Genomic DNA, 24,021 nt, shown 5'->3' on the forward strand with positions numbered 1-24,021 from the left:
CAGCACCCACATGGCAGCTCACAACTATCTGTAATGCCAATTCCAAGGGATCTGGCACCTTCACACTAATGCACATAAAATTAAATTAAATTAATTATATAAAGGAAAAAAGAAAACCGAAAGTCAACCAACCAAAAACACTTAAATATTATATTTTTGCCTTTATATAGGTGTGGTTTCAACACACCATATATTTTAACTATATAGGTAAGAGAATGGTCCAGGCAATTAATAGCAAAGCTGAGTGAGCCTGGTTTATGGCCACTGGTATTGTGTTCTACATTTTACCCTTGAAGAGATGGTGTGGATTAGACAAGCTTCCTTCCCTGTGTTTTAGGAAGAAAACATCTTTAGCTCTTAAAAAAATTTTTTTTTTTTTTTGTGGGGCCCTGGCTGTCCTGGAACTTGCTCTGTAGACCAGACTGGCCTCAAACTCACAGAGATCAAGTGCTGGGATTAAAGGTGTATACCAACTCTGGCCCTGTCTTCCGCTTTTTACTGATTAATATTTCTTCTTCTTTTTTTTTTTTTTTAGGCTATTGTCAAGAAACAATGAGTTTAAAACCATTCACCTACCCATTTCCAGAGACAAGGTTTCTTCATGCAGGATCCAATGTATATAAGTTCAAAATCAGATATGGCGACAGTATCAGGTAATTTGAAAGGTAGGAATACAGCTCATGCAAGCACATGCAAGTGTATTCCCCTAGGTCATCCTCTCTTTGCCTTACTCAGTCCAGGGAAATGACTGCAGTAGCACCTGGTCAGCTCTTTCCCAGCTACTTCATTATGTTTGTTATTGATATAATTTTCCTAAATTAGGGACAGTATGCTTTTGAGGAGATATTTTTGCAGTTTGGCCTCTTCTTAAAACATACATAAATACATAAATAAATAAAATTGTGGACTAGGGCAGGGGAGATTACTTGTCAGTTAAGAGCACTGACTTCTCTTCCAGATTCTGGTTCTGTTTCTGGACCCTATGTGATGGCTTCTCCTGTAACTTCAGTTCTAGGGGATCTGATGGCCTCTATGGGCATCACAAGCGTGTAATGCACAGACATACATACAAGCAAAACACCTGTGTACGTAAAATAAAAACAGGGTCTAGAGAGATGTCTCAACAGTTAAGAGTGTGTATTACTCTCCCAAAGGACCCTAATGAGATTCCCAGAGCTCAAGTCAGGTGACTTATAACTCTCTGACTATAGCTCCAGGGGATACCTCGTGTCTCTGAGGGCACCCACACACATCTGTATACCTACACACATCCATATACTCATATCATATACCCACACAGACAAACATGTGATTAAAAATAAATCTTTCAGAGGCTAGTGGATCTCTATGAGCTCGAGGCCAGTGTGGTCTGTGGAACCAGTTCCTGGCTGGCCAAGGCTACATAGTAAAACCCTGTCTCAAAAATAAATAAATAAAACAATAATTGTTAGTATTAAGAAAATAAAAATTTAAATTAAAAAATCAGAATGCTCACTTTCAGCATTTGCACTCAGCTTAACACTGAATTCTAGCCAGAGCACTTAGACAAGAAAGTAAACTATACAACTTAAAAAGCAAAACTATCTTGAAGATATTATCTTATTCATAGAAAACCCTAAAGAAGCCAGGCACAGTGGCATATGCTTGTAATCCCAGTACTCAGGGAGGCAGAGGCAAATGGATCACTGTGAGTTCGAGGCTATCCTGATATACAAAGCAAGTCCAGGACAACCAAGGCTACACAGAGAAACCCTGTCTTGAACCCTACCCACCTGCCCCCTCCAAAAAGAAAGAGTTGCATTGTTTTTTAACTCAACTACACAAAGATCCATTGGTCTGTTTCCTTTTTTTATTTGTATAGCCCAAGCATCCTCCTGCTTCAGCCTCCAGAGTGCTGGCTGATAGACATGCATTACCATCCCAACTTTGATTTTCTGGGTTTGGGGGATTTTTGTTTTGTTTTTGAGGAAGAGTTTCATTACATAGCCCTGGTTGTTCTGAAACTCATAATATAGACCAGACTGGCCTGGAATGCACAGAAATCCACCTGCCTGAACCATTTATGGTCTCGGCACCTAAAGTAAACCAATCATTTCAAAAGTCAGTTTCCCATACCCAATCATGTAACACCAAGGCATGTAACCCACCACCTGTGGTTTTGCCCTTTAAAAACCTTGTTCCCTTAGACCATGGGGCTGCACTCCTCCTCTTCAGCAGGAAGGTTGCTGTGACCCAGGCTTGAGCTTGTAATAAAAAGATCCTCATGTGTTTTGCGGCAGAGTCAATTCCTGGTGGTCTTTGGGAGTCTCACAAACTGGGCATAGCACTGTGCCTTCTGAGTGCTGGGATTAAAGATGTGTGCCACAAAGCAGGATCTGGGTTGTGTTTTGATGACTGTTTTACCCAGTCTGATTTTATAATGTGATGCATTCCATTGGTCATCTGGAAAATACTGATTCGTTGACTTATATAGATTGCCCAGATAGTGACACGGTTCATTATGTAATACCAATAGTAGTTGTTAATACTGCTACCAGTTTTATCTGGAGAGTACTTAAGTTATGAAAACTGTCAAAACTCACAATGATGGATAGAAGTTTCCAAATTTCAAATTTTTCTCTTCAAAGCCCAAAACTTGAGAACAAACACTGTCAGTTATTTTCCTTGATTTGACATGCCCACTTTATTCGTTTTTGAGAAAATGTCTGTTAACCTTTCAGAGGTGAATAACAGCCTGTTATCAGCTAATTATTCAAGTAACTATTATTGCATGAAAAGAGCAGCTTGTACCAGGCATGGTGTTGCATCCCTGTAATCCCAGCACTCTGGAAGGCAGAGGCAGATGGATCTCTGTGCATTTGAGGCCAGACTGGTCCATAGGGTGAGTCTAGGACAGCCAAGGCTACACAGAGAAACCCTGTCTCAAAAAACAAACAAACAAACAAAAAAGCAGCTTACTCAAAGTGACACACAAGTACTTTTTTTCAATGCTTCCTGTTTTACTGCATAGTGTATTAGTCAAGATACTATAGAGTAGCAGAACTTAATTGAATTTAATTATATAAATATATATACATATAGAATATATACATAAGTACATACTTACATACAAACACACATATATGAAGGGGATTTATCAGGGTGGCTTACAGGCTGTGGTCCAGCTAATCCAAAAATGGTTGTCTACCAATGGAAGGTCCAAGAATCCAGTAGTTGGTTCAGTCCATGGGGCTAGATCTTTCACCCAGTCTTCAGCATACTCCAGAATCCTGAACAAGTATGTTGGTTTAATATTCTTGTGGAATGTACCCTGGTTCATTCAAATGCAGATTTTTCTACTCCACTATCTGGTTTCAATGTCCACATTGAAACCAAGTTTGTAAATATGCCACCATTTGTTCTCTATACTTGTCAATTAAACAACCAGCCTGTGTTGTGCAATGAAGAGAATAGTGTGGGACATCCTAGGCTGGAGGGGAGGAGAAGAAAGAGCAGAGGAGTAGGAGCAGAGAGATTGGCAGGAGGGGACTTCATACCAAGAGAGGAGAGATGAACCCGACCTAAGATGTGACTAAAAGCAAGTATAATGGGTAAAATCTGAATGGTAGGAAGCTATATGGACTTGGAGGTTTAGGATGGAGTAACTATTGCCCAGCATTGTGCTCTAGGTTAACTAATTAAATCCTAGTCTCTGTGTGATGATTTGGATATACAGCTGGATTAGGAATAACTGCTGTTTAACTCCAGATATATCAATAATAAATATTAATAACAGAAGTAGGCTCTAATGCCACTGAAGGAATGGACTTACCAGCAAGATAGAGAGCAAGCTGCCAAAGAGAGCAAGCTTCTTTCTTCCTTGTCCTTTATATAGGCTGCCAACAGGAGGTATAGCCCAGATTAAAGGTATATCTTCCTACCTCAAACAATCTGTATTAAAAGTGGTCTTCCCACTAAAAATGATTTAGTTAAGAAAAATTCCTCACAGAGGTATTCACCCATTTAGATTTTAGTTAATTCAAGAGCAGCCATTAACAAGTCTATTCCTTGTCAGCTTGACACACTGTCATTTCTTAAGTAATTCTTGATTTCCAAATGAAAATAATAAACAGGTTATAATTATGCCTAACATGATATAACTATCCCATAGACAATTGCAAATGCATTATGCTTTTAACCTGTTCATAAATATACCTAACACAATAGAACTATTGCCTTCACAACTGCAGATGTATTATAAATTTTAGAAAAGGTGGCAATGTACCTTGAGAGACATTCTTTTAGTATCTCATATTTAAATATGATACCACTTATATTCTCTTAATTGATGTTTATTACATGATAAATCAAGGGAGCTGGAGAGATGGCTCAGTGGTTAAGAGCACTGTCTGCTCTTTCAGATGGTCCTGAGTTCAATTCCCAGCAACCACATGGTGGCTCACAACCATCTGTAATATGATCTGATGCCCTCTTCTGTCACATAGGCGTGCACTCATGTATATAAATAAATAAATCTTAAAAAAAAGAAAACAAGTATCTGTACAAACACATTCTTAACAAAATATGACAAGCACTCATGTCAATTATAATCCTTCTTTCTTTCTACAACAGGTCACATGGTCTTAGCTAGGATTTATAATTACCTTCCTCTACTGCCCATTCTGTATTTCCTTCATCCTCAGCAAGCAGCTCAGCAGGTTTTGGTTATGTTCATTGAGGAGTAATCCATACCTTTTCATTTCTGACAAGTCTAAGCCCTTTATCATCCTGCCTGACTGAGGCTGTTGTAGTTTCCCCTTGACTTTTAATAACAGAACATGGGAAGCACCAAGGATCTCCTGCACTACAGTCTCTCTTACCTCCATTTCCAACAACAATCCAGTTTCTCCTTGGTAATCTGGATCAATCACCCCTCCTAAAACTGTTATTCCTTTCCTACCCTGTTGGCTTAAGGGCACCAGAAGCCCAAAGTGGCCAGGGGGAAGTCTGACCTTCCAGCTCAATGGAATGTTTGTTGTGTCTCCTGGTAGGGCTACTCCCCCATCTGGAACCAACATTTCTAGACCAGCAGATCGCAAGGTCACAGGAACAGGAAGCAAAAACTTTCCTACTGAGTCACAAAGGGTGATAGTGAGTGGAACTATTCCCTTTTCTACCCCTTGATTCCTGAATTCGTAGCTCTTGGCTCTCTGAGAAATTGTACCACGTATTGGGCACTGACTCAAAGTATAGCACACCTGCAGAACCCTGCTGCAGCTCTTTAGCATGCTGCCACCTAAATGGCCCTGTAACTGTCTTCAAAGGCCGTTTCAGCTGTGTCATGCCAGCTGCTTCAGAATGGTAGGGAACAGAATAAGGCCACTGATTCCATGATTGTGGGCCCACTGTCACACTTCTGTGGTTGCAAAGTGGGTTCCTTGGTCAGAAGCAATACTGTGTGGACTACCATGATGGTGGCAGTTCCTCCAGGGATGCAATACTGTTTTTGGTTCACTATTTTTCCTGGCAGAGGCAACTCTAAAGGCTTCTATTTAGCCTTTCCAACCATAGTAGACGTCATTCCATAGGTCAGTGAATCAGTGTGGGAATCCTGTCAACTTTTAAGTATATTTGTCCCAATTATGAACTCAGGAAATGACCACAGGATGAGTGTGGGGACCCACTGAACCTGCTGTGAATTGGACTTCAGCCAAAACTCCATTAATTGCATAGCCTACTTTAACTGGAGGATCACAGTATTTATTGGGGTCCCCCAGAATCAGGATCAATTCATAATCAGTACTCAATAGACCCCAGAATATCTGATTGATTCCTCTTCCCCAATGTATAGTTATCCTTTTAAAAGGCTGTGAGTCTCTCTAGAGAAGGACTGGAGAAAGGCTAACAGTAAAACTCTGAGGTATTTTATCAAAGTCCTTTCTCAGGGGAACCTGGGTCTTTCATTCAAGGGATTCAGGATCTGCAAACTGGCTCCAGTCTGGAAATTGGTAATCGGTTCACAGGCCAAGATTCCTTTTGCAACCATCCAATGTAGCCTTTTTTTTTTTTTTTTTCATTTGTTTGAGAATTTTTTCCACTTATACAGATCAAACAAACAAACAAAAAAATCAGTAGGCCTCTTAGCTCTTTCCTGCCTAGAAACACCATGCTTGATTAGCCAATATGAAAGTCCATATGAGTCATGCCACCATGAAGATCATGAAGATCACTTTGCTTGTGCTGTGTGAATGGGCTAGGCCACTCTTGACATTGCTTTGAATATGCTGCCCATTTGGCAATTCAGTGCTGCCGCCTGGTCCCTGCTACTTTGGGGCCTAACTAAATCCACTGCATTTAATTTGACCAACTGAGCAGAAGCATCTCTAACCCTAAGGTCTAGCACAGGGAAGAGACAACAATAAAGCTCTTCATCTGTGCTGGTGCCTTTCACAACTTTGCCTCTTACAAAATTAGCAGAAGGCATGCCTTCCTGCTCTTCCAGTCGTGGACTGTTAGGTTTTACACAGCATAACCACTTTAACATTGCAATTTCCCTGAGCTATAAAAACCCTTCATCAACATTAAACCAAGGGATATCAGGTATCTCCAACTGCTTTTCAGTAGACCATTTTTAACAACTATTTCAGCCAACCATTCAAACAAATTTTTGACATCTGTACAAGCTTCCATATTAAAAACTAGACTTTGCATTCAGTGGGCCTATATCAGTAAATTAAAGCCTGATTCAGTTTTATGTTCTTTCCACCATTTTCCCACACCCTTGAAATCCATTCCCACACGTCTTCCCCAGACTTCTGCATGGATGAAGTAGCAAACTCATTAAGCTCTTTAGTAGTAGAGTGCTCCTCTGCATGGACTACACTGTCTTCCTTTGAGACAGGGTTTCTCTGTGTCGTTTTGGCTGTCTTGGAACATGCTCTGTAGATCAGGCTGGCCTTGAATTGACAGAGATCCTCCTGCCTCTGTCTCCCGAATGCTAGGATTAAAGGTGTGCATTACCATGCCTGGCCATACATTTTCTATCTCCCCTGCAGGAGCCTGCTTAGTTATAGGTCTAGAGGCAACTACTGGTGGGCCCTAAGGGACATTGGTATTGTGTTGTCTGGCAGCTCCTTCAGAGAAAGTCACTGCAGGTATGGCATACAATGGAAGATTAATTTCCTCAGTCAAAGGTGGAAAAAGCAATATTTCAGGGTCTTGTGGGGAATGCATCTTCTGCCGAAGGTTCCTCAGGTGAGATAAACTTCTGAGAACCAGAGGGTACAAAGTTCTCAGCTTCAATAGAGTCCTCCCACACATCTCCATCATACGTTATAGGATCCCATTCCTTAACCAAGAAATCCCCTTAGTTTAACTGTTGATACCTTCCAAGCTAAAACTTGAACTCTTGCTATAATTCAGCCAAACTTATAATGGAGGCTTTGGTTTGATTTTTTGAAACTTGAGTTCTGTGGTTGCTGAGAAGATTGGCTCACACTTTTAATCTAGTGCTTTAATTACAGCAGCAATATAAGATCTTAGAAGTTTAACAGAGAAGACTTTGAGGGGCAACTTTGTACCAATGCTGAAATAGTGTAAGGAGAGCACTGAGTCAGCCACAGACTGTAATATAGTTTGTTTTAGATGCTGGACATGGCTTGCTTTCTTATGGTGCTGTGTTTACCTTCTAGAGGAGAAGAAATAGAGGATAAGGAAGTTATCATCCAGGAGTTGGAGGTAGGAAAAATATCACACAACTTCTGAAGAAACTATTTATTACATGAGTCAAGGATGAATCCACACCCAAACTTACTTTTGTTGTTGTTGGTTGGTTGTGTTTTATTGAGATAGGGTTTCTCTGTAGCCCTGGCTGTCCTGGAACTCACTCTGTACACCAGGCTGGCCTTGAACTCAGAAATCTACAGGCAAGTGCTGGGATTAAAGGCATGCACCACCACCATCAGGCTTCATACCCAGGCATCTATTTTTTTCCACAAACTGATTCACAAATCCTACCCAAGAAATTGGAATCTCCATGCAAAGAAGCCACCGTTTTTCCAGGAAACTTTTAATGCCTATGTCCTTTCTCAATTCTCACTAAAGTATGAGCAGAGCATTTTTGAGACTAGTCATTGTTTGTTTCCACCAAGGTTCCCAGACAGGGCAGCTCTGTTGTGGTAGTTGGCACAAAGATGTTTCCGGAGGAGTGCTGCCTTCCAGGGCTCTGGAAATGCCACTACCCCAACCACCGCCTGATGTCTGACGTTCAGGAAACTGGGCAATAAATACACTGACAAGTGGCTGTGTCTTCATTTTAATTGGAAACATTTGCCATTGCTTTGTTCCAAGTTCATGTTCATTCCTTTTCTACACAGCTCTGCTTGTTAGAAATTTCCAGAAAGAAGACTGAGCAGGGATACAGCTTTGTAAACTGGTGAAAACATTGGACCAACAGAGTTCTGGGGCCTGGCCTTGAATTCTAGTCTGTTCCTTCACCTGTTAAATGAGGTTAATCTGTTTCCAAGATTGTGGTGTGGACATCAAATAGATGTGTCTAATGCTGGGCACACATACAGGCTAGAAAACACTTGCATACATTTATGTGCATATTAAAATTTGCTAACTATTTTTTTGTTTATTTGGTTTGGATTTATTTTTGGACACAGGTTTTCACTACATATTCTGGCCTTGTTGTGTAGATGATGCTGGCTTTGAACTTTCAGTGCTCCTTCTGCCTCTGCTTCCCAAGTACTGGGATTACAGATAAGAGCCTCCACTATTTGTCTTTTGCGTGCATTTGTGTGAATGTGTATGTGTTTTCATTTTTGCAGTGAGGTCTCATGTATCCCTCAGCTACAAACTAGTGTTTGTAGCTGAGGATGTCCTTGAACTGCTGATACTCCTGCCTGGAATTATAGGTGTCTATTATCACACCTGGTTTATACAGTGCTGGGACTGAACCCAGGACTTCATACATACTAAGTAATGACTCTAACCATCTAAGTTGTATCCCCAACTCTTTTCTAATTGTGTTTATATTTTATGTATCTGGGTACTTTGCCTGCATATAGATCTGTGCACCACATGTGTTTCAGGTGTCTTAAGAGGTCAAAAGGGTGTCGGAGCCCTTGGGACTAGAGCTACAGATGGTTGTGGGCCATCACATGGGTGTTGGGAGTTGAGCCATGATCCTCTGGAAGAACAGTCAGTGCTCTGAATCATCTCTCTAGCCCCTTTTCTTGTTTTATGCCTGAGCACTGTATCTGCTGTACACCTGTACGCCAGAAGAGGGCATCAGCATAGACGGTTGGGAGGCACCATGTGATTACTGGGAATTGAACTCAGGACCTCTGGAAGAACAGACAGTGCTGTTAACCACTGAGACATCCCCTTTTCTTGGTTTTTGAGACAGGCTCTTGTTTGGTAGTAGCCCTTACTAGACTGGTACTTGTCATGAAAGCCAGACATACCTGGAAGTAATGACAATCCTCCTGCTTCAGGTGTCCAAGTGCTGGGGTCATGCCCAGCTGCAAAGTATCCAAACAAATATCTGTGAGACAAGCTCTCGCTATGAGCGCTAGGCTGGCCCTGACTTCACAGTCCTCCCACCCCGTGCCTTACGAGCCTGTGCCACCACACCTAGCAGCAGATACTGTTTATATGTTTTCTTTTGTTTATACAAATTTTATTTATTTCTTTTGTGTGTTGATGTTTTGCCTGCATGCATGTTTATGTAGCAGCCATGTGCCTGGTGCTTGCAGAGGCTAGAAGAGGGTGTTGTATCCCCTGGAACGTGAGTAACAGGTAATGATCAGGCATGTGAGTGCTGGAAATCAAACCAGGGTCTTCCAGAAGAGCTCATGCTCTTTGCCACCAAGCTACCTCTCCAGGCCTACACTCCCTCACTCCTTATTAGTTTCAGGGACGATATTATCATTCAGTTTTATTCCATTAGAAAAATAGTAAGTGGTATATATTTAATTATTCAAAATATCAGCTCTAGAGGCTGTAAAAGTGCCTACAAAAGCATGAGGACCTGAGTTCAGATCCTCAGCAGCCATTAGCTCAGCACTGTGTAATGCTGGGGAGGCAGGGACATTGAATCCCTAGAGCTCATAGGCTGGCCAGCTTCACCAAATCAATGAGCTCTGGCTTCAGCGAGTAACCCTGTCTCCAATTCTAAGGCACAGAGATGGAGGAAGACACTCAGTGTCGATCTCTGGGTTCCTGTATATGTGCACACACATGCATATGGGCACATGTATATACCCACACATCTATACACCAAAAAATGCTATCATAGATAGCAGCTACTATTATAAGCAATACACCATGCTAGTATAGTAGCATACAACAACAAATGACAGTTTCTGTTTCCCAGGGCCCAAACCTGAGGAAAGCAAAGTAAAATTCCAAAAGTTGAAATTGAAAGTCAGAATTTTTTTCCATAGAAACTGAGTGGTTTTAGCTGGTCGGTGGTGGCACTTGGGAAGCAGAGGCAGGTGGATCTCTGTGAGTTCCAGGACTAGTGAGGCCAGCCTGGTCTACAAAGCGATTTCAGGACAGCCAAGGCTGTTACACAGAGAAACCCTGACTCAAGAAAACAAAACAACAACAACACCAAAACCCCACACCTAAACAAACAAAAATAAACAACCAGGACCTATTAGCCTGGCTCTGCATGCCTGTAATGGCAGCAGAGGCATGTGGATCTCTGTGAATTCAAGGCCAGCCAAACCAAACAAAAACAAAGAAAATGAGTGGTCGTGAGCTAGGAACATAGTTCAGTGGGAGAATATATGATGCACAAGGCTTTCCTCCCACTAAAAGAAGGTCATAGAAAATTATTTAAAAAAACATTTTGTGTGTTGGTGTGTGTGTGTGTGTGTGTGTGTGTGTGTGTGTACACATGCACCATAATGCATATGTGGAGGTCAGAGGACAACTTGTAGGAAATGGTCCTCTCCTACCATATGGATATCAGAGATTAAACCAAGGTTCTCAAACCTAGTGACAGGAGCTTTTCTCTGTTGAGCCAGCCTGCGGTACAAGCACTTGTTTTATTTTATCTTAAAAAATTTATTTATTATATATACAATGTTCTACCTCTCTGTGTGCCTGTATGCCAGAAGAGGGCACCAGATCTCATTACCGATGGTTGTGAAGCACCCTGTGGTTGCTGGGAATTGAACTCAGGACCTCTGGAAGAACAGCCAGTGCTCTTAACCTCTGAGCCATCTCTCCAGTTCCCAGCACTTATTTTTTTTTCTTTTTTTCCCAGCACTTATTTTATGATGGCAAACTATTTAGACCTTTAGACCTTTAGACCTTTTTTTGTGGGGGGGGGCAGTTTCTCTGTGTAGCCTTGGCTGTCCTGGAGCTTTATAGACCAGTCTGGAACCCACAGTGATCCGCCTGCCTCTGCCTCTGCCTCCCTGAGTGCTGGGATTAAAGGCGTGTGCCACCTGATAAAGCAGGTGGATCAAGTGCTTCCAGAACTTTCTTTACCTTCTCTCAGTAAGGAAAATGGACCATATATGTAGAATACAGTGCAAGGCCTTGGGCTGACTGTCATAAAGTTTGAGCAAATAAATCATTATCACTGCAGAGATAGCTCTCTGTAGGGCTGTCTTCTGAACTGAACCTTCTATGTAAAACAGGTAGGATTTACACAGGTGCTGATGAAAATGCATTTCATGCAGAAGGGACAGCAAAATTCTTGAAGTGGAGGCACAGAAGATACAACTAGGAAACAGCAAATAATTCAGTTTCATTAGAGCACAGGTATGTGAGGGTACCGAATTGGTCGGTAGGTAAAGATGCTTGCTGTCAAGCCTGGCAACTTGAGTTTTATTTCCAGGACCCACATTGTGGAGTGAGAGAATTCCCAAAGCCTGGCTTCTGTAGCATGTGTGTGCCCCACCTCCACCAAGAGGGGCATGTGGGCACACATACACACACACATTTTACTTTATTATTATTTTAGTTTATATGCACGCCATCTTTTGTTGGCCAGAAGAGGTGTTGGGTCCCCTGGAACTGGAGTTATAGATGGTTGTGAGCCACCATGTGGGTGCTGGAAATTGAAACTGGATTTTGTGGAAGATTGGCCAGTGCTCTTAACCACTCAGCCATCTCTCTAGCCCCAACAATTTTTGTTTGTTTCTTTCTTTGTTTTGAGACAGGGTCTCTATTTAGTCCTGGCTGTCCTGGAATTCTCTTTGTAGACCAGATTGGTCTTGACCTCATAGAGATTTTCCTGCCTCAGCCTCCCGACCATAATCGGCCTATCAACATTTTTTTAATTAAAAAAATAATAATATAAGCCAGGCGTAGTGGCACTTTAATCCCAGCACTCAGGGATGCAAAGGCAGGCAGAGTGCCGTGAGTTCTAGCCTGGTCTATAGAGTGAGTCCAGGACAGCCAAGGCTACACAGAGAAACTCTGTCTCAAAAATCAATAATAATGATGATGATATGAACATAGTGGCTGATCTCTATGGTGGCAGATCTCTGAGTTCAAGGTTAGCCTTGGCTACATAGTAGTTGCAGGCAGGCAGGGTTATGCAGTAAGACCCTGTCTCAAAAAAAAACAAGCAATAACAAACAGAATGAAAGATGTAAGTGAAAAGATTAGCTGAGCTTCAGCAGTATTAAAATGACTTTAAACATCTTTTTCAGGATTCTATCCGTGTAGTCCTGGCAAACATGGAGAACCTGCAGCCCTTTGTTACACAACACTTTATTGTATTTCCCTGTATCCTTTCTTTCCTGGTCTTTTTTTCCTCTTGAAAAGCAGAGTTTGATGTTTAAAATAGACCCTGTCTCATGTGACCCAGGCCGGGTCTACTTCTGCTTCCCAAGAGCTAGGTTACAGTTGTAACCCTATGCAAAACCTGACATGGGCTTTTGGAGTACCTAGCCATGGCTGATCTCACTAGGTAGCTTTTCTGAGCTGTAAATGAACTACGGGTGACAGCTATAGATTCAAATGGAAGCAGTGAGATCAAAGGCAGTTTGGAAAGTCAGAGAAGGAGCTACAGTCTCGGCCTTCAAATAGTTAGCAGGGATGCATGCTGTTCCCCTTCCTCATTTCCTTAGCACCATCCGCAGATAAAAGTAAGTGGGAGAGGGTTTCCCATCTGAGATTTAAACATGGAGAAGTCATCTTGACCCCCTGCCCATTCGTTTTTACACTGTATGTAGAGATGAAATGGTTTGCTGCACATCTGCCTTCAGGTAAGTAGAATGAGAATGAGGGTAGTAAAAAGGAAATGGGCAGGAATGCCATAGCGCTGTCTGCCCAACTGGGTTCTGACCACACAGGACAGACCCAGGAACATTTCCTTCAAGCTTGGTTCAGTACCCTGTGGGTTAGGCACTATGATAAATTATCTAATCTGCCTGTGTCTCCTTTGTAAAATGGAGAAGAGACACTCATTTCAGGGTTTATATGTATACATATTGGTGGGTGGAAGTACATAGTGTATCTGTAGAGTAATTGCTCAGTGACAGATACCCATGCAAACACTTCATTTTGTTTTTGTTTATGAGACAGGGCTTCTCTACGTAGCCCTGGCTGTCCTAGAGTTCACTATGTAGACCAGGATGGCCTCAGACTCAGTGACCCACCTGCTTCTGCCTCCCGAGTACTGAGATTAAAGGCCAGGGCTGGCCTTCTCATTGATGTCTTAACAGTATCTTCCAGTTACTAATCTCTGGAGAATATGATTCTTTTTCTAAGAGACAAATAAATGCATGATATACTGATTTGAAATAGTACAAAAGAAGGCAGGAGATATGGTTTGGTGGGTAATAATGTTTATTATGGGAGCACAAGGGCCTGGGTTTGAATCCCCATTGCCCGTGGCCACATGTACTTGTAACCCTGCCCTTTGGGGGGTCAGTGTGTGTGGAAGAGACAAGCAGATCCTAGGAGTTCACTGGCTGGCCAGCCTCGCTGAAATGTTAGGCTGTGATTCAGTGAGCCGTTCTGCCTCAAGGGAATTAGAGGGAGAACAACAGAAGATACCCAGCTAGTCATTCATCCTCTTTTGAGGAGCACACTGTTAAAGTGTGGCATGAATCAACTCCAGTTTGGCTTAGAGGTAACAGTTGTTCTGGAGCAAGGTAGGACAGAAGCCTAAAGACACTGTAGGGAAAGTTGTACTAGGCAAAAAAGGAAAGGGCTCAGGCAAAAGTTTTGTCTCAAGCTAGTTCCCAGAAATAAAGTCCAGAAACCCTGGTAAAACAGTATTAATCCATTATGACAGTCAAATTTCCCATTGTAGGGAAACCAACAGATGATATTCCTCTTGAGTGGGTAAGTTTTTCTCCCCGCCCCCTCATTTTTTGTTTTTTGTTTGTTTGTTTGTTTTTTGTTTTGTTTTGTTTTTTTTTAAGACAGTTTTTCTCTGTGTAGCTTTGGCTGTGCTTACCCCTTTGTAGACCAGGCTGGCCTCGAACTCACAGAGATCCACCTGCCTCTGCTGTGAGTCACCACAGGCCTGGGTAAGTTTTGCTTTTTTCTATACAAAATGAAAATTGTCTTTCTTGCCTCAAAATTGCTGTTCTTGCCTTTGCTTCTCAGTTGATGCTCAAGTCCCATCACAACTGTAAATATGAGGTCTCCCTTGTCTAGATTTCAGAGGCAATGTCTCTGGCAGAATGTCTTGCTGAAGTGGAGGTATTACAAGTTGCCTCCGGTAGGCAGTACTTTGTGTTGGGCCCTCCTAACCTGTGAGTGTCTTTAGAAGAGGAGGGTCACAGGAGTCTCTTCTCCTCTCTGCAGGTCCTGGCTGAGAAGGAAGCAGAAGAAGCCACAATGAAGAAACGTAAACTCATGGAAGATCCCAGTTTCCCTAGCAGTCCAGGGCCACATAGGTCAGTGGTGTCAAGAGTCTTTGCCACCTATTGCTGCTTGTTGATTCTGCCCTTGGGCAGTTGCTTGATTTGGAGGGTTCCTCAGTACCTTGTCTACCCCAGGAATAAACTGAGAAAAGGAAATAAGTTGGTATTTTCTATTTCATTTGAAGTCTGTCAGCAAAGTAAGATTGTTCTATTCGTGAAGATAAAGGATGAAATGGAGTTGTAGCTTGATGGAGTACTCACCTCAGTGTGAGGCCCTGACATCAAAAAGAAAAATGCAGACAAAGGCTAAGAGGAAACAGACCTAAGAACTGAACTCAGCATAGTCAGTGAAAATGTATGCTATTATGTGTAGAAAGCACAAACTTAGGAAGTCTCAGAATGTTATATGCAAACAGAAGGAGGCTGAGGAGATAGCTTTATTGGTGAAGTACTTGCCATGCAAGCATGAGGTTCTGAATATGGTCACAGAACACATGAGGGCAGCCAGGTAAGGTGGCACAGGCCTATCGTTGCATTATGGGAGACAGGTAGATCCGTGGGGCTCACTGGCTAGCCAGCCTAGCATACTTGGCAGCCCCAAGCAGTTAAGAGACCCTGTCTCAGATTTTATGAAGTGGACAGTACTCAAAGACCAGAACTGGGAGTTGTACTTAGCCACAGGTGTACACGTGTGTATATTCACACCCCCATACATGTGCACCTATACATACACAAACATACACATTCAAAAAACTCGGAAAGAATGAGAACAAATAAACTAGAATTTGTTGTATCCCATGAGCAATTGGCTAAAATGCAAATGTGTGCAAGATACTGTGTGTGGTGGGCACACACTAATAACCTCAGCATTCAGGGAGCAGAAACAGTAGAATCCCTGCAAGAGGCCAGCCAGGGATACTAGAGAGCTTGTCTTTAAAAATGTAGTGTGCATGAGTTGTTAGAGGGAACGCTGAGCATATCCCGGCATGTCGAAGTTGCTGTTGTAGAGGCTCCTTGTGTCCTTTTGATTTTCTGTCAGTGGAAGAATTAGTCAATAAGCCAATTTAGCCATCCTTGGCATCCCGGAGAGGCCACCTGGAATAATCCAAGGTGTGGTTTGCTCCCCAGCCCATGTTTTCATGCCAGGCTCGCCTAGGACTTGAAGGCCCCTAGACAAATAAGAGCAGCGAAGGCAGACTATGAAGGGGCCGACTCTGTGCTTTCTGGGTGGAGTCAGTGACAAGTAGGGAGTTCATTCCAAGCCATGTGGAATGTGAGCATATTTGAGGTGTGAAACTTGGTTTTATTTTATTTAGCTGATTTTCCCATAGAGATGAGGCCCCAAATCCCCCCTGGGTTTTGATACACAACTGCACATTTCATAGTCTGATACCTCTGACCATCACATTTTCTGTGTCTCAAACATGCCCTTAAATGTCTGCAATTGAAATTCTATTGTAAATTAAAGCAACCAAAGAAAATTTTGCCACACATATTTTTTCTTCCCTGCCAGCCAGGAGTAGTATAAAAATAGCCAACTTGCTGAAATATTCATTTGGGCTACATTTGCTTGAATGTGGTAAAGTTTCCACAGCCAATGACATTTCCTGGGCTTTCTTCCCCCACTTCAGGGCCAAGATACAGACTTCTAGTGAAGTTTCCAGCAGTAGGAAGCCCCTGAAGGAAACCAAGAGGGTAAGCATCAAGATGGAAGCGTTGAGGCTTTTAATGGTTCGTTCTCTGTCACAGGCTGGGTTCCTGTTACACACTCAGCTTGGTTCTTGCTACAGACTGAGTTGACTGAACTCATTCTTGGGTTTCACTCTCTGTAGAATGACATTCATCTATTCTGTGCTTGTCACAGTCTGTCCCCAAAGTTGTTGTGTAATGAACACACCCATGGAGTTCTTTGTGTTAAGAGTCTTCTCAACTTAAAAACTGCTTATGTTCTATAATTTAAAATAGGTCTGCAGTGAATTGGGCTGAAATTCGATGTAGAATCCTCACAGTAGACAACTTTTTGCCTTTGTCTATACTGGAGTCTGAGTCTGGGCACATCTTGTTTTAACAGGTGAGGTAGACATGAATCAGCACTAGAAATTGATAAAGAGTGGAGGTGCACACCTATAATTCCAGCACCCTGGCCGAGGCAGCGAGATGACTAAAATTTGAGGCCAGCCTAACTGCACCATAAGTTTTAGGTCAGCCAGAGCTGTGGAGTGAGACATTGTCTGAAAACAAACAAGCAAATGAACAAGACAGGGAAGAAATAATGTAGGAGCTGTAGGGTGGAGAGGCATGAAGTGATGTCCTCAGGACAGGACTAGTCAGTGCATTCTTAAACTCACAGCAGCAGCAGCAGCTAGCTGAATTAAACCTGTACAAGATCTTGCCAGTTATCAAACCTTCATGGAAGGGGGAAGGGCACGTGGAGTTCAACTATAGCTGAGGTGCTGGCAGTTCATGAAGTGCTGGAGGAAAGAGGAGTCATTTTATGTAGGAGTGTAACCCCTGCTAAGTTGCCAGTGATCCAGGAAATATAACCCTGACCCCATCCACATGCAGGTAGCCCTAATTAAGTCATGAGTCCTAAAGAAAAAAGAAATGAAAGCAGGAGCATGATGTATGGGGAAGAAGGCTCCAGAGTGAGGAGAAGAGGACAGGAATAGAGTAGGGAGGAAAGATGATCAAAATAGACTCTTTATTTTACATGTGTGGAGTTGTGGAAGAATAAATTTTAAATTATTTTGTAAAAAATGGAGGAAACAGCCAGGTGTGGTGGCACACAGCCATCATCCCAGCCCTCAGAGGCAGAGGCAGGCAGATCTCTGTGAATTTGAGGCCAGCCTGGTCTACGAAGTGAGTCCAGGTCAGCCAAGGCTACACAGAGAAACCCTGTCTTGGGGGAAAAAAAAAAAGGAGGAAGTTGGACATGGTTGCACTTGCCTTGAATCTCAGCACTTAAGAGGCAGAGGCAGGATCTGAATTATTTTGAGTTCACAGGCAGCCTGGTCTACATAGAGTTCCAGCCAGCCAGGTTACATAGTGAGACCCTGTTGCTAAAAATAAACAAAGGGTTAAGAGATGGCCTAGCAGTTAGGAGCATTTGCTGCTCTTGCAGAAGATCTGAAGTTCAGTTCCCAGTCTTCATGTTTGGCAGTTCACAATTCTGTAACTCCAGCTCCAGAGAATCCACTACCCTCTTCTGGCCTCTTGGGCACCTTTACACTTGTGCTCATATATACACATGTAACAGGAAGATCACCAGGAGTTCAAGGCCAGCCAGGGCTATATAGATTCTGCCCTGTAATCTATAAAAGGGGTAATTAAAAGGGCTGAAGAGATGGGTCAATGCTTAAGCTCATTTGCTGCTCTGAGTTCTGAGTTTGGTTCCCAGCACTCAGGTCTTTTCTGCCCACAGGGGTCTCTGGCTTCTGTGGGTACTGCACCAACATGCACATGTTCAACAACAAGAAAAAAAACACAAAGCCCCTAGAACAGTGACAGGCTGCCCAGTAACTTGATGCGGTTTGACTTTATTTGATTTATGGGTTTGTTTCTTCAGTTAGACCTTCATTTAGATGTTCATATAGTGGCTACTTCTACACTTTAAGGCTCCTTCCCAATAGTTGTCCTTAAACCGGCACATTTTAGCTGGGCGGTGGTGGCACGTGTCTTTAACCCCAGCATTCAGTGGCAGAAGCAGGTGGATTTCTGAGTTTAAGGCCAGCCTGCTCTACAGAGCAAGTTCCAGGCCACACAGAGAAATCCTGTCTTGAAATACCTCTTCCCACCAAAGAAAAGTGGCGCATTTTTTTATTTCCTCCTCCTTTTAAATATCTCTTAACTATTACATATGCTGCATATACATTTTAAAATTTTTCTTTATGTCTCCAAAGTAGCTCTGACCCTAGGTCCCAGACACTAATAGTCACCTCCTTCACTTTCCCAAGACTCACAGCATGATCAGTTAAGGAACAAAGAGCTAATATGCATTCATTCAAGACACCATCCTGTGTCTACTATGTGCCGAGTATTTGGGCTATCATGCCTCTAAAGCCCCAGAAATGTCAGACCAGACAATCAGATTGCTGTGCGCATATGGGAAGCACAGAACACAAAGAGGTTGGAGGGCAGAGCAGCCTGGGGAAGCTGAAGCCCTTAAAGAGCCCAGACCAAGGGGCTGGAGAGATGGCTTAGAGGAAAAGAACACTGCCTGCCTTTCTGCAGGTCCTGAGTTCAATTCCCAGCAACCTGGCTCACAACCATCTGTAAAGAGATCTTGTGCAGTCTTCTGGCATACAGGTGTGCATGCAGATAAAACATTGTATACATAGTAAATAAGTAAATCTTAAAAAAAAAAAAAGCTCCCAGGCCAAAGGGGAAGAGTGTGATACTTTTTATGCCTGCAGGCCAGCATGCCCAGGATTCAGGGACAGTGCTGGGAACTGTTGCTGAACAAATCATTATGGTGTAGACAGTGACAGGCCTTAAGTCCACCAAGGTCACAGGAATTACCTAAAACATTTTGGAGTGAAGTAACTTCACTTCCCCTCTACTGTTTTGCTATGTTTAAGGCCTATTGAGTGCCAGGACACCCAATGCACACGTAAAGCCTGGCTGCTTCTTTCCAGGAGTTCAGTAAGTACTTGGCTATGCCCTTGGGATCTAGACTTCTGCCTCTGGAAACAGCATTAAGAGATGGGGCCCCAGTTTTGAGTCACAACCCCACAGCCCACTGAGTGGTTTTAGGTAGAAAGCCATCTCCTTCTGCACTCCCAGCCTTTGGAGAGTCAAGAAGAGAAATGAGAAAGTACAGAGGGGTACACGAAGCTTGGAGAACAAAGTGTCTACACAAGCAGGATAATTGCTATAAAGAAGCATTTCCCTCGCACTACCCTCCGTACCTTCCTATTCTTAGTTTGACACATCATCTCCTGCAAGAACAGTACCCACAGCTTCTTACTCAACATAATTACCTTTTCAACCCGACTCTGGGCTTAGAGAAAAGCTGAGCAAAAGGAGCATGTTTATTGATTTTGACTCAATGCCCAAAGACAGCCTCCAACACAGACCTGTTCCCAGGGAGAGGATTTCTCCTAAATTAAGGTAATCACAGTGACTCTCAGTGCAAGCCACTTGAGCTGGAAGAATTGAATTTGCTCCTATGGTTCAGTGCTTGGCATCCACACCCCTTTGTGGAAAGTTTGGGTTATAGGATCACATACAGCCAGGAGGATTGTACATGTCTGAACACACTGAAAAGCTTTAGCAGGGAGCGCTTAAAAAAATACAGTACTTGTCTCTTGAGACATGTTTGGGGAAGAGTAAGGAAGGGAAGACCCTTTCTTTTTGTTCCTTTAGATCCAAGACCTAGAGAGCCAGTCTGTGAAAGGATTAAAAGACAGGAGAGAACAGATAAATGGCCCTGATGTGGAACAGACCGCACAATGTATTCTCCACTTTTCTGAGCAGGTCTGGCTCTGCATGGTCAGTGCCTTTCAAGATGTAACACCCTGCTGGCCCTCTCCAGTGGCACCATGGTCTTCCGCAGCCATGTCTTTGCTCTCTTACAGTTTGAGCCTGTACACAAGAAGGGAAGCTACCCTTCTTGAGAGAGGAGTTTCCATGCTTCTGGGATGGCTTTTGCTCACTGAATGATCCCTTATAACCAAACCTCATAAATGCTGTCTGTTTGGTCATCTCTGCAGCAAGACTTAAATCCAAAAATCATAGGTTTATTAAATCTGTAATCATCATCCTTTTAAGAAACTAGAGTTAAGCCTTCTAAATTCTGCCTTGCTGTCTAGGAGGGTAAGAATGGCTTCCTTCCTTCCTCCCTATAGCTCTCTCTCTCTCTCTCTCTCACTCACCTATATAGGAGCATGATGCACATATGGATTTGAAGAATCTGTGGAGAAGCTCATCTCAGAAAGATCTGTCATGCTAACTTGGAATTTATGCTTAGAATAGGGGCCAGTGCTGGCTTCCTAGGGACCTGCTGCAGCTAAGCCTCCTCAGCACCCTATACAAATTCTTCACCAGAAGCATAGCCTGAATAGCATCCAGGCTGCTGTGCAACCAGGCTCTGCTGGGTGAAGACAGGCCAGCTGGCAGAGTCCGCAGAATATGTGTGCTTGTGTTTCTGACCATCAGAGTGTGTACTGGAAATGTGGACCTGGAACAGGTTGTAGGATGTCCTCTTCAAATACAAAGGAATTTCTACAAAGAGACTCTTCTACATGGAGAGATAAAAGATTACATTGTATTATACTGACTGTTCATCTGTCATGTTTCCTCCATTCCTGGCTCTAGCCATTCTGATTATATTTACACAGTAATGGTACTGTGCCCTTTTCGTGTCTCTGCCCAGAAGCCCTGCTCTCCCTGACCAGTCCCTCACCCCACTTTTAATAAATTTCCATTCATCCATCAAGGCTCCATCTAGATGTCACGTCCCCTGTGAAGCCTTCCTTGACAACTGCCACCCACTTTACAACCATAGCACCACAAAGTCATGGGACAACCTCACCTCAGTGGCTTGTGGAAGAGTCTTGTCCCATGGACTGCACCAAAAGACATTTGGTTTTAGTTTCAGTACCAGCAGGCACTAAGCAATAGGGATAGAGAGGCAAACCCAGCTAGGCTTGTTCTGCAGCATATGGTTTTAGAGGGACTATGTTAGGAAGCTGGAGTGAAAAAGAATAGGAGATATAAGACCTGCCTGGGCAACCAGAAGCCAGTAGTACCCAGATCGTGGGCCCTGAAGGATGAAGTTTTAAGATATTATCCTTAAAAAAAAAAAAAAAAGAGTGGATCTCTTGTGAGTTCAAGGCCAGCCTGGTCTACAGGGCGAACTGCAGGACAGCCAAGGCTACACACAGAGAAACACCATCTCTAAAAAAAAAAAAAGAAAGAAAGGAAGATTTTATCCTTGTTTTTTTGTTGTTGTTTTGTTTTTTAACAGAACAGGGAAGAAGAAGCTCAGCAGGAATATCAGGACATCCCAGCTTCTAATGCCATTGATGTCCAGGAACAGGGTAGGTTTGGGGAGATTATTGTTTGATTGATGGGAAATTTTGTTCTTTGAGACAGGTTCTTGTGGTAGAGCTCAGGCTGGCCCTAACTCTAGAACTTCCTGCATGCTGAGATCACAGGCGTGAGCCACCATGCCCAGCCTCCCTGACAGTGAACTCAGTAGCCCTGCAACTCCAGAACATTTCCTAATAAAGTGGAAGGTTTTGAAGTAAAGTTGGAAGGGATGTGGTTCCTTCTTCTGTGAGGCTGAAGAACTATTTCTGGGAAGCATTTTCTCCTTTGCCTAAGGCCTCAGCATTAAGATTGAAGGTGCAGAGGCTGAAGCTGGAGCTCAGTTGGTAAAGTGCTCAGCTCACTTGTACAAAGCCCTGGGAACAGTCCTTAACACCTCGGAAAACCAGTCAATGTGCACACCTGCAATTCTACAACTCCAGTGGTTCACTGAAAAGCAAGTTAGAGGCTGGCCTGGGCTGCATAAAACTTTGTCTCAAAAAGCAAATAAATAAATTGGAGGTATAGACAGATGCTCTGGCAGGCTGAGGAATGCCCTTGCAGCGCTCTGTCTTTTACCCAACATGAAGAGTTGGAGTGGATGCACTTACCCAGATGCAGACATGTGAATTACTGGACAAGTTGTGGCTCCTTGTGGAAACATGTCAGCCCTGGAGGATGGCTGAGACTTGAGCAGTATAAATATCTCAAGCCTGACTTTGAGAATACGCCAAGGTCAGAATAGAATCTTGCTGAGTTGAGATGAAATTGGAAAGGTCAGAGCAAACATTTCACCTGGCTCTAAATAATTCTGCGTGTGTGAGGCTGCCTTGGGATCCCACAGATCAAGGAGCCTCTGGGCCAGCCTCTTTTCCCTGCCTGAGTGTTTTCCTTACAGATGCTAAGTTGGGGCATAGCCTGCCACTGCAACGTAGCAACCCGCTGAAAGAGCCAGGAGCCAGGGGCTTCTTCGGGTTTCTAAGGTAAGACAGAGTTTTTGCCATCGAGTTGTAAAGCAATCTCTAGGACTAGTTGCTTCATTGAATCTTGGAGGGGGCGAGACTGGAGAAGTAGATTCTTTACTGAGATTTCTCAGTTGTATGATGGAAATGGAGTTGAGAACAAGGGCCCTAATTTAAAAGACTATTGTTTTTTTTTTTTGAGACAAAGTCTCAGTATGTAACCCTGGCTGACCTCCAACTCACAGTGTAGACAAGGCCTCCAAGGCACAGAGATCCCCCTGCCTCTGCCTCCAGAGTTCTGGGATTAAAGTTGTGCTACCACACCCGGTTTCTTTCTTTTAAGATAGGGTCTCACTCTGTAGACCAGCTGATTTTTAGCTTGGATTGCTCTGCTCTCTGCTCATTTGTGTACAGTTCTTCTACCCTGAGGGGCCCACATAAGGCCTGTTTTACAAATGTCGTTTGAACAGAAATGTCTATCTTTCTTGGGTTATTCAGATGGAGTCCAGAATGCTTTCAGTCTCCCCTCTGAATCTAGACGTGTGTTCAAACTCCTTTTTGCAGAGAACACTGAGCAAATCTTTGTCTAGAGTTCAGCCATTCTGCTGCAGTTCTTTTCCCTTTATTTCCCTCTTCCGGGTATAATCTAATTTGGGTACCTTCTCAAATGCTGTTTGGACTTGAATTTCCATTCAGTGGTTCCCCAGAGCAAAATGCCTGGGCTAATGAAGCACTAATAGGAACCAGGGAGAAGGGAAGCGACCTTCACAGTCTCAGACTCCTTTACTCTCATCCCTGCAGCACTCTCTTCCCGTTTCGGTATTTCTTCAGGAAGAGCAGTCAGTGAGCCTTCCAGGCACCCCAGCGTGGGTCCCATCAGAAAGAGAATTTTCTCCTGCAGTGACTCCTTCAAAGCTCCATACCTCCTTCGCTTTCATTTACTTCTTCTGTTTATTTTGAGAAGTATTATTGTGATATAGCCCATGCTGGCTTCACATCTTTCTGCGTTGGCCTTCCAGCATGTGCCACCACACATCGGCCTTTTCTTGTGACTCCTGGGTTTCAGGGATGGGGCACCAGACTAAATCCTCGTGTGAACTTATCCTGTTGTTTGCCTTTTTTTTTTCCCTATTTAAACCACTAAGGATGGAGCTGGAGAGGTGGCAGTTAAGAATGTATACTGCTATTGCAGAGGACCTGAG

At 43.2% G+C, this 24,021-nt stretch overlaps 1 protein-coding gene across 2 annotated transcripts; it reads left to right on the forward strand.

Annotated features, from left to right (window-relative positions):
* Positions 1 to 535: 535 nt before the first annotated feature.
* Positions 536 to 23,666, forward strand: Majin (membrane anchored junction protein). Of its 2 annotated transcripts, XM_021638348.2 has the most exons (10): positions 536 to 653; positions 7,671 to 7,716; positions 12,660 to 12,735; positions 13,092 to 13,217; positions 14,270 to 14,301; positions 14,770 to 14,861; positions 16,460 to 16,523; positions 21,796 to 21,868; positions 22,756 to 22,840; positions 23,621 to 23,666. In XM_021638348.2, exons 1-10 carry the CDS (start codon positions 553 to 555, stop codon positions 23,664 to 23,666), a joined length of 741 nt encoding a protein of 246 aa, XP_021494023.1. In that variant the 5' UTR covers positions 536 to 552. The 2 variants fall into 2 exon arrangements, with proteins under 2 accessions (XP_021494023.1, XP_060247765.1); XM_060391782.1 differs by lacking the exons at positions 12,660 to 12,735; positions 13,092 to 13,217; positions 14,270 to 14,301; positions 14,770 to 14,861; positions 16,460 to 16,523 and having other exon boundaries at positions 553 to 653.
* The last annotated feature ends 355 nt before the right edge of the window (positions 23,667 to 24,021 follow it).

The sequence above is a fragment of the Meriones unguiculatus genome, chromosome 1 (genome assembly GCF_030254825.1).
Source record: "Meriones unguiculatus strain TT.TT164.6M chromosome 1, Bangor_MerUng_6.1, whole genome shotgun sequence".
NCBI classification, from domain to species: Eukaryota; Metazoa; Chordata; class Mammalia; order Rodentia; family Muridae; genus Meriones; species Meriones unguiculatus.